Source organism: Andrographis paniculata, unplaced genomic scaffold, assembly GCF_009805555.1.
Source record: "Andrographis paniculata isolate CXL003 unplaced genomic scaffold, ASM980555v1 Contig14END, whole genome shotgun sequence".
In the NCBI taxonomy this organism is placed as follows: domain Eukaryota; kingdom Viridiplantae; phylum Streptophyta; class Magnoliopsida; order Lamiales; family Acanthaceae; genus Andrographis; species Andrographis paniculata.
In genome coordinates this window covers 431,205-447,884 of record NW_026137424.1, presented here as the reverse complement: position 1 = coordinate 447,884, position 16,680 = coordinate 431,205, and the positions used below count along the sequence as shown (strand labels likewise).

The following is a 16,680-nucleotide window of genomic DNA, read 5'->3' as shown; positions in this document are numbered from 1 at the left end:
TAGCTCAGCTGATTTGAGTAAATAATGGGGCGGGTGTACGTTGGAAGAGATTTGGGTGAAATTGCGGGAGCTAGGGAGTGTCGATAAGAGGTAAGCAGTAGGGAATTAAATCTAATTTTAAGAAATTAGGTATGCATGTTGCATGTGATTTTGATTAATATGTTAACGTAATATTATGTGAATCATTTTGTCGCATGTATATATTTATATATATGTGTGCGTATGCATGTGGGAGACTTCACGGTTTATGATATTTGATATACGTATTTGATCGCGTTGGTGAATTTATGAGAAGGAGGATAGGTGAGTTGTCTCACCAGCCCTTTTCGGTAAATTCACTTATTTGGCATGTTGCACACATATTGCACGGTTTATCGGATGTGTTTTATGGATCTATCGTCTAGTCGCTGTGTGCGGTAGTGCTAGGCGAGGGCATCATCTGAGGTTAGGATATTCGACCCCGATGTACCGTAACACTTTGGCGATAGTGGATGATAGTAGTCGGACAACTGGGTGACTTAGTCGCACGGTCATTCAGGGATTAGACCCATTGTAGTTGAGACGTATTTGGTCTAATCATTCGTGTTCGGTGTTGTTCCACTCATTGGACTGATCACTAGTGAGGTCTACCGGTAGTTTAGGATCATATGCCAAACTCCAAACGTGATCCCGTTAGGGCGTGCGAGGAGGAGTAGAGTTTCCGAGTTTCCCTTGGGTGATTCCTGGTTGCACGGATTCTACTACATTACACGGGATAGGGCTAGTCAGTGGGGGTCCTATCTTCGCTATCACAGACTATGGGGCGTCTTGTGGTTAATGGCGACAACGTTCGGCTATCCATGTATTGATTGTATGAGTGGTATGGTGGGTATATGGAAGTGACCGGATGACCGTTATATTATTATGGGTTTATCAGGTCCTTCCTTGAGCCGAGGATTTTCCGGCTATTTATTGATGATGGTCTAGTGAGCTTGTTATTATGGGGCCGAGGGTATTCCGGCTGCTCACTTAGACAGATGTAGTGAGCCTGTGATTATGGAGCCGAGGTTATTCCGGCTGCTCACTTTGGTGGATATATATATATATATGTGAGTTTGCATTGTTGTCGAGCTTGATATCTGTATTGCATCATTTCACTATTGGCATGACATGAAACGTATTTTATGATTAACGGGAATTAGACTTTATTTTAAAAAGGTGTGAAATGACATATTTCACGTTAGCTCTTAAAATGGATTTAATTCTGGACTGTTTTTAAGAAAATATTTGTTTTAGGTATGCATGGCACATCCGAGACAGGGGACGACTCGAGACATAGAAAGATGGGCTGAGTGAGTGAACTTACGTATATTGTATTATATGTAAATTTTTAACCGGAAAAACCTCTTGTTAAGGGGTGTGTTTTATAAATATTTATAAATCAGATTTTGGTATATATAATAATGCGCTTTTATGGTTAATTTAGTCTTAACACTGTATTGTGGGGCCCGAAGTAGGAGGTGATGACCTCATGATGCATTGTGGCGGTAGCATTTCCAGTATGAGCCAACTGGGGGTGTTACAATTTTGGTTCTTTTGTTTTGGAGATTTTCGATTTTCTTTGTAAAAGTTCTTTTTGATTATCAATATTTGTCTAATTCTGAGAATAGCGTTTGTGATTGTTAGATTGATTGAATATTTTGGTACCGATATTTAAATTAGTCTGATAATCTAAAGCCAATTCAGGTAGGATATCCGTAATTGTATTCGCGCTTGAATAGGTGACAACCGGGTTGAATAGTTCCTTCATAGGGGTTAGACAATCAACTCTAATTGCTCCTCCTTGGTAGTAATTGTTTTGAATTGGGTTTTTCTAGATTACAATGCGGTTAGGCAATATTCTTATGGGCGCACCTAGGTTTATTTGCTTAATTATGGGTAGTTAACGGTTGTACCTTAATTACCTACACTGTAAGGAAAAATTGGTTGTCAGAGCTTGTTGATAACTATAACCAATTTATTGATACGTTAATAAGAATTAAATTTATTGAATTAATGATAAAACACAAGTGCCATAACTGCATCATCCCTTGAGCCAACATTCCCTTGATAGTCAGTTCCCCCTTAATTTAATTGCTTTGTTATTTTATTTTCATTAGATAATGAAAGAAAATTCCCTCTTTATTTACTGCATTAGAACACGAAAGAATGAATCACACAATCCCTGTGGAGACGATCCCTTCCCCTGTATTACATTAAATTGTGATCACGGAATAGGTGAATTATTTGATTGACCGCGCGCGACAGGTCAAGCATTAGCATTTTTATCTTCTTCACATACAATCTTCGCACCGGCATCAACCATTGCCCTCTCTTTCACATACTCAATACTACGATTCTCCTATTGTAACAATATTTGATACAATACTTATTCCGCATTTTATCCAAAAACTACCGTTTGCCAACGTGCTCACATACTTTCCCAGTCAAATCACTGGGCCAATTTTCCATGTAAAATATAGTGAAGATTCCACAACTGTGGATATCAAGTTGAATCACGTGGAGAGGAAACTCGAGTGGCATCCCACTGTGGGTCTAGAAACAAAATCTTTGCAACATGTCGAAAGTAACCAAAATGTCTCTAAAAGAACCACCGAGTCTGATGTCCATGCATCAAAATTTAAGCTATTGCAATAGTAAATCTTCTTACAAGGAATGGACGCAGAGAATAGCACCCAGTGGTTGGAGCGACATAATGAGAAAAAGTATTGCAACAAGATACACAAAACCAATTCAGCATTTCATAATGCACAAAATCATCATCTCAAGTACGTAAACTCAACTTTTCATATATACATTAAAAATGCTCACATTATCAACCTTTAAGCACTCAATTCAATCATTACCAAGATATTCCAAATTGAATTATCGATTCGATTCCTTGACCAGTTCTTTGTCAATTTTTTGGAAAAAATTATTCCCAATCTCAACTCGCACCATATACTACATGCATAAAAAAACATAACATTAATTTATTTCTACCATAAACATCCAACATTCCATGAGTTAGCATTTGAAATATAATCAATAATCATCTTCAACACAAATGTTAAGCACATGTAACTATATACTCACAGTCATGTTAAACGAGACACAAAATTTCGACATTGAAACACCTTCATGCTTGCTTCTTTTGAACTCTTATCGGTTTAGGAAGGTATCAAACACATCATTCACATTGCTTGCGACATCAAAAGACGGACATAGACTCTGTATATCATGCTTGAATATGATATTGATTCCATCTGAAAAAATAATATATCCCAAATCGGCCGATGAAGTGCGTTGCATGTAAAATGCCCATTTAATTGTCCTTTCTTCCTCTTCACTCATCTTAAACTCATCAAAAATGCTGAAGGATATTTCATATGGAAAATAGAGAACTTTCGAGGGCATTCGATCTCGATGAAACTTAATTTCTTTTGTTTGAAGCTTGGGAATGAAGGACTTAGTGCACTAGGGTAATTTTACACTGAAGAAAATTGGAGATTGAATCTTTTCATGTTCATTTGATCCATACAATACAATTTCCTGCCAACTAAATTCATCAATCTTTAAAAAAGTTGAATATATGCATATATAAATAAAGCTAAAAAGCAAATAAAATTAATTTTACCTTGCAAATACTCAGGCAACAAAATTTTCAAATTCTTGTGTTAACCCAAGTGAAAAAAGACTCATTGGGTCAACAACTTCTTCATCACACTTCTATTTTTTTCTGGGAAGTTCACAATCTATTTCCTCAATTTGCATTGTCGTTTCATTTTCAGTATGCTTATACAACAATGATCAAGATACATATTCCTAAGTAATTCAAAATTGAAATAATATAATGGTTATCTAACAATGATCAATGTACATACAATTAAGAATACTTGTTCAACATTTTGTTCTTCATGGACATCTTCCTCTTGCACGGGCAAATCACACTCAACAAACTCCTATGACAATAATCAGGGCTAAGGTTTATATACATTGCAAATATAGAATGAAAGTAATGGATATATAACATAACAATATTAAATATATAAATTCATACAATTAAAATCATCTTCTCAGCATTCTTTTCGTAAAGATCTTCCGATTCTGCTCTTTTGCTGCCATCAACAATTTAATCCTCATTGGCAGATTCATATTGCTCATCACTCTTAAACTTCAAGTTATAGTCTTGTTTTAAATTGTAAAGAATTTATGACACCTAGGAAACCTCGCTCTTGTATCATTTTATTGATTTTTCAATATCATCCTCCTATCTATCAGTCAAAGTATCAAGTCAACATTTTAAAAATATTACTTTAGGATGTCGAAAAGTATTACTTAGCATATCATAGACATAGTTGTCAATAGGGTGCTATAGCGGCGTAGCGTAGCAGATCTGTAACTCGTTGCAATGGCCACTTTACGATTCTATATTTTTGCAATAGCGGCGTAGCGGTGCAGTGCGGTGCGGAGCAGCTTAAAAAATTATATAATATTTATTATAAAAAGGTATAATTTTTTATTATATTTATTATACCATTAAATTTTAAGCCTTCTGATATTTTGCCATAAATGTTTTTTTTTTACTTTCCTAGACAAATGATCATCAAATCTTTCAACCATCTCCCCCTTCCATCTTCTGCCCTTATTTCTTTCTTCTCTCCCTTCTAGACGAGTGATCTTATCCTTCTTCCATCTTCTGCCCGTATTTCTTTCTTCTCTCCATTTCATCTTCAGCCCATATTCCTTTCTTCAAAGTGTTCCATCTTCTACTATATTTTTTCTTCATACTGTTCTATCTTTTAACTTCTCCACTATGTCAACAAGTGATTGCAACAAGGTGAAACCGATAGGAGAAAATTTAGATATTGGTTAGTAATGGAATAGTTTGAAATATATCAATAATAAAAGATACGTTACTTTTGATTTTTTCTCAAAAACTAAAACCGGAGGAATTGCAATAGCAAAAAAAAACATCAAATGGGAATAAGGGGAAATGTAGGGGCATGTAAAAAAATTCTATTGGAGATCAAGAAAACACTCATTGAAGCATACCAACAGAAAAAGGCAGTTGTTGATCAAGATATTTTTGATGAGTTGAGGGAACATGAGGATGATTTAGAAGCTTTTCAAGAAATACACCTTGTTCGGTCAGCAAAGACGGGAAAAAGACTGGAAACTGAACTTAGTGGAGAAAACAACAGGCCAAATGTGAAAGGTCCATTGGATGTATTATTCATGAAAAAAATAGAAGCAACAACAATGGTTAAAGCTCAACGAGAAGCAAGTATAAAGGATGTTTGTGACAAAGAAACGAGGACAATGACAAATCAGTACATTGCTTGATTCTTTTACAGAAATTCCATCCCATTTATTGTTGCAAAATCAAAAGGTTTCAAGCTGATAGTCGATGCAATAGGAAATTATGACCAACATCTAAAGCCTCCAAGTTATCATAAATTAAGAGTTCATTTGTTAAAAAATGAACTATAACTAACAAGGGAGATGATAAAACCTCTTGAAGCAAATCGCTTAAACTTTGGGTGTTTTATTATGTCAGATGAATGGACAAATAGAAAGAATAAAACATTGATAAATTTTTTAGTGATTTGTCCACGTGGAACAATGTTTGTAAGAAGTGTGGATGCTTCTCATTTGTGAAGACAAGAGAAAAAATATTTAAGTTATTAGACTCCTTTGTAGATGAGATCAGAGAGGAAAATGTTGTCCAAGTAATAACGGACAATGGAAGTAACTACGTATTGGCCGGTATGACTCTTAAAATTTGAGTTCTTAAGTATTATGTATATTTTATTGATTATTTAGTTTTAATATATATTCTTAATTCTTAGATAAGTTACTCATGATTGATTAGGTAAATATTTGCAAGCAAAGAGAACCCATATTTATTGGACACCGTGTGCACCTCACTATTTGAATTTAATGTTAGAGGACATTGGAAATATTCCATGAGTCAAAAGGACTATACAAAGAGGTTGTTCTCTTGTGGGATTCATATACAACCACTCTATTGCTTTGAATTTTATGAGAAAGATCACAAATAAGATGGAATTGGTTAAGCATGGAGTCACCCGATTTGCTATGACATTTTTTACTTTACAAAGGCTGCATAAACAAAAAAGTAATCTTAGAAAAATGTTCACTTCTGATGATTGGTTGCAATCAAAGACAACTAAAGAAACTAAGGGCAAAAAGGCAAATGGTCTTGTATTGATGCCTACATTTTGGAATGATGTTTTGTATGCTTTTAAGGTAATGGGTCCTATTGTGCATGTGTTGAGAATGGCGGACAATGAAAAGAAGCTTGCTATGGGATATATATATATATAAACCGATGGATAGAGCTAAAGAAGCTATTGAAAGATGCTTTTTTAGAAAAAAAAAAAGTATAAGGATGTATTCGAGATCATTGATAGAAGGTGGGAATTCAGCTTCATCACCCTCTACATACAGCAAGGCATTTTTTAAATCCACATTTTTATTGTTTTAATCCAAGCATTGAGTTTGACCCTGAAGTTACACATGGACTATACAAGTGTATTGAGAGATTGAGTACTTCTGAAGAAAAGGTCGATAAGATTACAAAACGGCTGGCAGTTTATAAAAATGGTGCTTGAATTTTTGCTTCATATGAAACTATAAGGAAAAGGCATACATTGGCTCCAGGTTAGTTTACAGTTTAAATAATAAGTTCATTTTTTTTTCTGTAAAGTTTATATATAGTTTCTTTATTCAACTTATTGTTTCAGTGAATGACACAGCTGAGTGATGGAGGAACTATGGCAGTCATGTTTCAAACTTGCAAAAGTTGGCCATAAAGGTATTGAGCTTGACTAGTAGCTCATTGGGTTGTGAGAGAAATTGAAGTATTTTTTAACACGTAAGTAATTGAAATCTAACTTTAACTTATAAAATGTACTTTTGTTTCTATTATAATTTAGACGAAAAGAAGCTAATAGTTATCTTAAATCTTAATTAATTGTTAGATTCATTCCAAAAAAAGAAACAAATTAGAGAAGCAGAAGTTATAAGATTTGGTTTATATCAAGTATAACCCAAATTTGTTAGATTGTTATGATAGCAATGATGTCATTGATCCTATTGTTCTGAATGATATTGATGATTCCAATGAGTGGTTAATTGGATAAGTTGATAAAGATAGACAACCAGCCGAGGATAAGTTAGTCTTTGACAATGATAATTTGACTTAGGGAGTTCTTGCTGATGCTACTGGAGCTAACGAGTCTGCTTTCTACACTAGGATGCAAACATCAACGAGAAAGAATGCTACAATAGAAGACATGGATGAGAATAGAGAGGAGGAGGAAGAAGATGAAGAATATTTAGACAAGAGCGGCAGTGATGATGGTGAAACTGAAGAAGAAACAAATTTATCATATTTTGAATTTAATTAGCCGTGATATCTATCTATCAAACAATAGTGATCTAATTGTTTTTGCTTATATAACTATCTAAACATTATGATCATATATTTTTTGTTGACATTTGATTGGTTTGAATGATCATCATAAGTTTAATTTATAGATTTCTTCTATATTTTTGTTGTAATTTTGTATACGTAATATTTATATATATATATATATATTCTTAAATATTTAAATAGCGGTCAAAGCGTTATCCGCTATTCCGCTATAGCATTTTAGAGGTTGACCACTACGCACCGCCATCCGTGATTGACAACTATGATCATAGAGGAACGGTTAACAGACAGAACAAACAATCAACTTAACATATTCAAAGCTACATGTTTCAAATAGAATACAAATTCTAAGACTCGAGGACCAAACACTTTGGGGACTGAAGACCTTTGAAACGTCTTGCAAAGTCAGTTTTTGTATAATATGACACAAAAAAAAATGTTTCCCACATTTCTGACTATGGTGATTGTCAAAAAACATATGCTAAAAATAGTAAAATAGCATATTACATAAAGACAAAATAATAAAACACAAAAGTAAGCAAAGTGAATACAAATATTTTAATTTACCATTAAACAATGCATATCTTTAAATGGTCTTTCACTGACCAATATTTTCTTGAAGTTTTTCGACATCGCAAACAAACCCTCAACAATCCTATCTCTCACGTATCCAGCCCAGTTAAACTCACTTGCTAACACCTTAGACTTAAGGAAATGGAGTTTACGATGATTAATCTTCGAATTGGATGTGGGCGTCAACAGAACAGACATATAGTACATAACATATATCCTCCAAAAATCAACATCACTCGTTAGTCTCCCATTGTCCAGTAAGTCCTTGAACAAAGGCTTGACAATATGTTTATTATCCTTACCTATAAGTTTTATATCTAACACAAATATATCGGCAAAAGTGTAGTAATAATCAGACTCATACAAAGAAATTGATTCCTTCTTTTCCTCATATGGCAAACCATACACAACAACGTCACGATCATTAATATGGCATTTATTCCCATTAGATAAATGAAAACTCTCACTAGCAGGGTCCCAAAAACTCAGTATTGCATAATATGAGTCACAAGAATAAGTAATGGTTTAACATGAAATAGTCATTTGAAACAACTAGATTGAATATACCTCCTAAACGTCTCACGAGAAGGGTGCTGTAAAGACTTGTTCAGGTGTGCAACTTTCCTAGAAACCCATGGTAGTTGAATGATAGGGTCCTTCGAACCGGAAGCCTTCGGCATTGTTGATGGATTTCGATGAGTTCGGTTTAATTGAAAATTTTGAATAATAAAAAAAATTTATATTTAAATATTTTTAATTTTTTTCTTAATAAAAAATACATATCGATTTCAAACAATATAAAAATAAATATTGCAACATGTAGTTGATATTGTTTTAGTTTGTTATTTTGCATGACTTTTTAAAATATGTCATGTCGAATAATAAAATTATATGATAACAAATAAATTGTGTTATTACAAAATTTTTAAAAGTTACCCCCCCCTCCCCCTCTTTCGTCCTATCATGTTTCCACCGGTGGACATGATCCAATAGATCATTTGGATTTAATGCAAAATTGAAGCGAAGTAGGATAATTTTATGATTATTCTCACCCACACGGTAGTGAATTCATTCTTAGGCCTTGAACATACTGCTCGTCCATTGCAAAAAAAAAAATATCAATTTTGTAATAAAAATTAGAGAAGAAATTTATGGTCATAAAAAAAGAAATGCATAAAATATTTGACACGGCTCCGGATCACCTGAACCCGAACTTAGACAGTCCGATTGCAACCCGAACCCGGTCGAAGCTACTTGTTTGCTTGGAGGTTGTGATCCTTTGATCTTAATCAAAATGTGTGGTTTAGATTAGCTTGCCACTTAAGATGTGTGGCTTAGATTAATTTGTCATTTAGTATATATAGCCTTGTTTATTTTCTTGAATGACACACAACTTAGATGAGAACATTTTTTAGAGATGGTTAACCTAGCTTTGGAGAGATTCCTTGAGTTGGAGTGATTCCATCCGCCGAGAGGGCAATTCGATTGTTGAGCTTCGGATGCAATTGCGTGAGAGACGGAAGATGCATCGGCAGCCTCGGACAGTCCGTGGATTCTCAAAAGTGCTTGCTCGAGAGGAGTGATTGATTTTGGAATTCAACTTATCCTATTTCTATTTTGATTTTCGATTCAGCATTTGTAAGTTCCCAAATACATATTAGATACTTGTCTTCGAGTTTGATTCATGGAGATGATCCTAATCCATGTCATAAATTGGTATCAGAGCGGTTGTTGACTTGATCATAAGATTTCGTAGCAATCCTGTTCACAACATGTTCGATAATATGTCTCTATGTCCTGTTTGATCAAGTTTGTGTTAGAACATTGGTTTAGTTCATGTTATTTGGAGATAGTTCATAGTTTCTGGAAATAGTCATTTCGTTGTTGCAAAAATTCCCTCTCTAGTGGAAATGATAACTAGTTCCAATCCATTGTTAGTTGCCAAACATGAGTTGTGTTGTTGAATTTGTCTCTCAAGAAACACAAGTAGTAGTGATTATTGGCCGGCGCTAACAAGCTTTGTTCGTAGTTTTCTAAGTGTTCTTAGACCTTGATTGAGTAATATGGTTGGTTTTGAGCCTAAACACATCAACTGATCATGGAATTGAGTGAATTGAGGGCTTAGAAGTGTGTTTTTGTGAGTTTTGTCGGTAAATCGTATTTTGGCCGTAACTTTTGCATACGAACTCCGATTTACTATTGTGAGGAGGTTTCAAAATCGGCATCGAGTCCTCTATATAGTAAGCACAGCTTTGCTGTGCTGTGATCTCAAAATCGTCAAAAAACACTTGGAAGACAGTTTTTGGTCAGTTTGAAAATCTTGGGTCCGGCATTCTGTTTTCTGTTTTGAGCAGTCGAATTGTTCGATTTACTGCTCTCAATTGGCTGGGAATTATTGAGTGATTCTTTTCTTTCATGTTAGGTAAATCCTTGAAGTTGATTGTAAGTTTTGGAATCGTGAGATTTGGTTTTGAATAGCTCTGAAATAGCATTTGAATTTGGTTATAGTGCACTATGTCCTGTTTTTTAGGAGTGTGGCAAAAGTGCAATAAAAGAGCCAAGCTGGTAATATAAATTAGAAAAATGCGCACTCTAAACATTAAGTAAAAGCCTAGAGCATTAAAAAAAACAAAAACAAATTGAGCAGCACACTTTCTCTTTCTTTTATAGTGCTTTGTCGATCATTTGGATAATCATAGTTGAGAGTCACTAAACTAGTTTTGAGGAAGTAGTTCTATCATTCTGTGGGGGGTTTTTTGAGTTAGAAGAGATTGTCATGATCAAATGATGTGCTAGGGATTTCGATTCTAGCTTGTTGCTTAATTGTGGAATAAGAACTTATGTCAAACTTTCTTTACATTCTGCGATTATAGTTTGGCGTCGAATCCTCTAGTTTGGTTCCTAGTTGATGCGTCTTGTTTTTGTTCGACATTACTTCTCCTTGAGTATTGCATTTGAAGGAATTCCGACGTACTATTTGAGGTATTTGCAAAATGCTTATTATGTTTTGATTGTGGTTGCTTCTAATTTTCCTTTCTGAGAGTTGTGAGAGAGCTGTTGGAATCGAGTATGCAACAATTGGAGGCCAAAATGGAAAAAACTTTATCCATGCAATAAAGGGCAACTTGGGATCATGTAGAGTACACCGTGAATAAGAAAATGGAGGACCTCAATCACAGGTTGACATCTTTGGAGACGGCACGGACTGAGGTTCCTTCTGGAATAGCTGATATTCGGGGTAGATATGATGCAGTTGAAGCTTCTCGTCATCGTGATGTGAGTCCTTCAATGAGGTCAGCGCACACAATAGTCGTAACTCAGAGCACTCATTCTATGAACGAGACCGAACTTATAATCGACGTAGTGAAGTGGATGACGACCTTTCTACCATTAGGATTACCCTTCCCACCTTTGGAGGATTAAGAGCAGCAGAGGAATTTTTGGATTGGACAACAAAGTGCGATATGGCATTTGACTGCCATAATTACTCGGATGGCAAGAAATTCCGAATGGTGATTTTTGAATTCAGGGATTATGCATTGACTTGGTGGGTGAATGAGAGATGTTATAGAGAACGGCATCAACGAAATCCGATTGATACTTGGCCCCGGTTGAAGGAAATCATGAGGAGGCGTTTTGTGCCACAAAGTTATGAACGAGATATGAATATCAAGTTGCAGTCCTTGGTGCAAGGTTCAAAATTGGTGGAGGAATATTTTAAGGAATTGGAGATTTTGATGATGCGATTGGATATTGATAAGATCGGGTCATTGACAGAAGCTCGGTTCATTAAGGGTTTGAGGCGTGAGATAGCTGATACGGTTGAGCTGCACCATTTTCATTCTCTTCGGGAAGCTGTGGATTTGGCTATCAAACGCAAGGAGCAGCTCAAGAGACCAACCTCAACTGGATTTTCATCTCAAAGGAAGTTTCCAACCAGTTCTGTAGCTCCGGTTGTATCTTCTACCGGATCTAAAGGAATTGTTTTCGCTAGGCCCTTCGATAAAAATATGGATAAAGGCAAATATAAAATAATTGATAAGAAGGATGAGGCTGCGAAGTTCAAAGGAAAGGATTTTGGACAGCAAAAAGAAAAGATTGTAACGTGCTATAAGTGTCATGGACAAGGGCACTATGCAGGTCAATGCCCCAATAAACGAACCGTTATGATTTTGGAGAATGGCGAATGGGGATATGTCGATGATGGTGAGGGCGATGAGGTAGTAGATGCTGAAACAGAGGCTGGAAGTGATGAAGACGTTGAAGAAGTGTGCGATGAGGATCCATTAAGTTTAGTAGTCATGCGTGCCTTGACATCTTTACCGCGTGAAGATAAGGATGCGGGACAGCGAGAAAATCTATTCCATTGTCATTGCAAGGTAGCGGGACATACTATATCCATGATAGTGGATTCGGGTAGTTGCACCAATGTTATTAGTTCCTATGTGGTCGAGAAGCTGAGTTTGAATACGACCCCACACCCGAAACCATATAACCTACATTGGATGACCGATGAAGGAGCTGTCCGTGTCGATAGACGAGCGATTGTTACCTTTTCGATTTGTGGTTTCAGCGATGATGTCCTTTGTGATGTGTGTCCCATGACTGCATGCCACCTCCTTTTGGGACGACCATGGCAATTTGATAGACGTGTTTTGTACGATGGATATAAGAATCAAATATCGTTCACTTAAGGTTGTAAGAAGCTGAGCATTTCTGCCCTTCCACTCGAGACCGTCCGTCGTGATTCTGAACATTTACATAAGACTATGCGAGATGTGGTAAAATCAAAAGTGGCTGTTGTTACCGTTTCGGCGAAACCTTCCGAGGGAGACGATAGCAAGCTGATGCTTAGTCTCAAAGAGTTCAACAAAGAAGTTCGCCAAAACAGTAACCAAGATTAGGGAAGTTACTTTTATATTCTCTTACTCAAAGAAGTACTTGTTATTGACGATAATTCTTTTTCTCACTCGTCTTCTCCTTTTGTAGACTTGCTTAAAGAGTTTGAGGATGTTTTTCCGGATGATATACCACCTGGATTACCACCATTGCGAGGCATCAAACATCGTGTTGATTTTGCGCCGGGTTTATCAATCCCCAATAGGCCAGCTTATAGGTGTAATCCAAAAGAAAGTGAGGAAATTCGAAGACAAGTCCAAGAGCTTCTTGATAAGGGATGGGTTCGAGAATCTTTATCTCCTTGTGTTGTACCTGTTTTACTTGTCCCTAAAAAGGATAACTCATGGCGTATGTGTGTTGGTTGCAGGGCCGTCGATGCAATTACTATGAAATACCGACATCCAATCCCTCGATTGGATGATATGCTTGACAAGTTGCATGGAGTACGATTGTTTACAAAAATTGATTTAAAGAGTGAGTACCATCAAATTCGTATGCAACCCGGAGATGAGTGGAAAACAGCTTTTAAAACTAAGTTTGGGTTGTACGAGTAGCTAGTCATGCCATTCGGGTTGACAAACGCGCCCAACACTTTTATGCGGTTGATGAACCATGTGTTGAGAGAATTCATTGGAAAGTTTGTGGTGGTATACTTTGATGACATACTTGTCTATAGTACTTGTTTGGAGGACCATCTAGGACATGTTAGGCAAGTTTTTCATGCATTAAGAAATGCTAAATTGTATGGTACGTTAAAGAAATGCATTTTCTGCACTAATGAAAATATCTTTCTTGGCTTTGTTGTAGGTGAAGATGGTCTTAAGGTTGATGAATCTAAGGTTGCTGCAATCCAGGAATGGGAAAAATGTACAAGTGTGGCCGATGTCCAGAGGTTCCTTGGAATGTGTGGATTCTTTAGGCGATTCGTATCACACTTTAGTGTGATAGCAGCCCCATTGACCTCCCTTTTAAAGAAGAATGTTCCATTTAAGTGGGAGGCAAGTCACGAAGCATCCTTTGAGAAGCTTCGGGATAGTTTGCCACATGCTCCGGTTTTGGCACTACCCGATTTTGAACGAGCTTTTGAAGTCCAATGCGATGCTAGTGGAGTTGGTATAGGTGCAGTACTATTACAAGAAGGACGACCGATTGCTTATTATAGTGAGAGATTCAATGGAGCAGCCCTTAATTACTCGACATACGACAAGGAATTATATGCGGTTGTGCAAGCCCTGAGAGTTTGGCAACATTACTTGCTGCCAAAAGAGTTCGTGATTCACATAGATCATGAGACCCTCAAGCATTTGCGTAGGCAGCAGCAACTCAATCAACGTCATTCTCGGTGGGTAAGTTTTATTGAGCAATTTCCACATATGATTAAGATAAACAAGGGAAAGAGAACGTAGTTGCTGATGCACTCTCTCGGAGGTATGTTTTACTTAATCATACTTGTACACATTTGGTTGGATTTGCACATATTCGTGAGTTGTATGAGCATGATGTAGATTTTGGTGATATATTTAGGATGTGTGAGAAGCATGGTTTTGATAATTATTATAAGCATGATGGCTATTTGTTTCATGGTGATAAATTGTGCATTCCTAGATGTAGCATTAGAGATGTTTTGATTGAGTGGAGTCATGGTAGTCATATGCTTGGACATTTTGGTAGACATGCTACATTTGATGTTCTTAGCGTCCACTTTTACTGGCCTCATATGCGTAAACATGTTGATTCTTTTGTTGATAAGTGTCTTGTATGTAGAGTGGCGAAGAGTACTTTGAAGCCCCATGGTATGTATACTCCTCTTCCCACTCCGGAAGGCCCTTGGTTAGATATTTCTATGGATTTTGTTCTTGGTTTACCTCGGACACCGCGTGCTAAAGACTCAATTTTTGTTGTGGTTGATAGATTTTCCAAGATGGCTCACTTTATACCTTGTGCGAAAACGACAGATGCTAGTCATGTGGCAAAGCTTTTCTTTCGAGAGATTGTGAAATTGCATGGGGTCCCAAAAACTATTGTATCTGACAGGGATGTAAAGTTCGTATCTTATTTTTGGAAAAGTTTTTGGCATGAAATTGGGACGCGCTTACTTTTCTCTACCACTTGTCACCCCCAGACTGATGGCCAAACGAAGGCGGTCAATCGTACCTTAGGTAATCTTCTACGTGCCATGGTACATGATAGTGGTCGAACATGGGATGAATGCCTACCACATGTTGAATTTGCTTATAATAGGCATGTTAGTACTACTACTAAATTGTCCCCGTTTGAGGTTGTTTATGGTTTTAATCATTTAACTCCTACCGATATGTTGCCACTACCTAGTAGCGAGCATTTGAATTTTAGTGGCAGGGATTGAGCTACATCAATCAAGGAATTACATGCCAAAGTACGGGAGAACATTGATAAGGCGGCCGCGACATACGCACGCTATGCCAATCGCGGAAGAAAACGCGTGATATTTCGACCCGGAGATTGGATATGGGTACATTTGCGTAGAGAACGCTTTCCGGAGCTGCGGCGTGGGAAATTTTCTCCTCATGGAGCTGGTCCATTTCCTGTGTTTGAGCGCATAAACGATAACGCATACCGGATTGCACTTCCGGAAGACTTGGGCGTGAATGCGACTTTCAATGTTGCCAATTTGAGCCTTTTTTATCACGCTGAAAATGCTACTAGCCTTGAGTACAAGGCAGCCAAAAATGCTACTACTAGCCTTGGGGACAAGGCAGCCGAAGGGGGAAAGGATGACACGCCTCCGGATCACCCGAACCCGAACTTAGACAGTCCGATTGCAACCCGAACCCGGTCGAAGCTACTTGTTTGCTTGAAGGTTGTGATCCTTTGATCTTAATCAAAATGTGTGGTTTAGATTAGCTTGCCACTTAAGATGTGTGGCTTAGATTAATTTGTCATTTAGTATATATAGCCTTGTTTATTTTCTTGATGGACACACAACTTAGATGAGAACATTTTTTAGAGAGGGTTAACCTAGCTTTGGAGAGATTCCTTAGAGTTGGAGTGATTCCATCCGCCGAGAGGGCAATTCGATTGTTGAGCTTCGGATGCAATTGCGTGAGAGACGGAAGATGCATCGGCAGCCTCGGACAGTCCGTGGATTCTCGAAAGTGCTTGCTCGAGAGGAGTGATTGCTTTTTGAAATTCAACTTATCCTATTTATATTTCAATTTTCGATTCAACATTTGTAAGTTCCCGAATACATATTAGATACTTGTCTTCGAGTTTGATTCATGGAGATAATCCTAATCCATGTCAATATTACTAACTGATGTAATAAATATACATATATATTTTGATATATGATTGAGCCTCCTATTCTCTTCTGCAAAAAAGCTTTGGGTAGGCGTTAGGTCGGGTAATTCGACTTCGGGTAATCGAAACTTAGAGTAGATTTGGATTTTAATTTTTTAGGTCCATCAAAATGCGGGTCTCAACGAGTCAACTCACCCGGATGCGGGTTGGAAGTGGATTTGTCCTCAGTAGGGCTGGTTAGTCTTTGGGCCAAATAAATATAATTTTAATTATATTATATTTTTAATATTTCAAATGAATTTATCTATTTTGTAATTTTAGTCGTTCCGAAATTAATCTATTTATTTCATTTTTACTAATTGTTCTTACTACATAACTTTAAAAAATTCTTACAACTTACGTATTATTACAACAAAATTTATCATCATTGTTTAATACTAATATTTATA

At 36.7% G+C, this 16,680-nt stretch overlaps 1 protein-coding gene across 1 annotated transcript; it reads left to right on the top strand.

Annotated features, from left to right (window-relative positions):
* The first annotated feature begins 11,517 nt into the window (after nt 1-11,517).
* LOC127258345 (uncharacterized) lies at nt 11,518-15,806 on the top strand. Its single transcript, XM_051285153.1, has 7 exons — nt 11,518-12,640; nt 12,749-12,943; nt 13,043-13,300; nt 13,760-14,294; nt 14,558-14,995; nt 15,143-15,230; nt 15,333-15,806. Exons 1-7 carry the CDS (start codon nt 11,518-11,520, stop codon nt 15,804-15,806), a joined length of 3,111 nt encoding a protein of 1,036 aa, XP_051141110.1.
* Nucleotides 15,807-16,680: the final 874 nt, after the last annotated feature.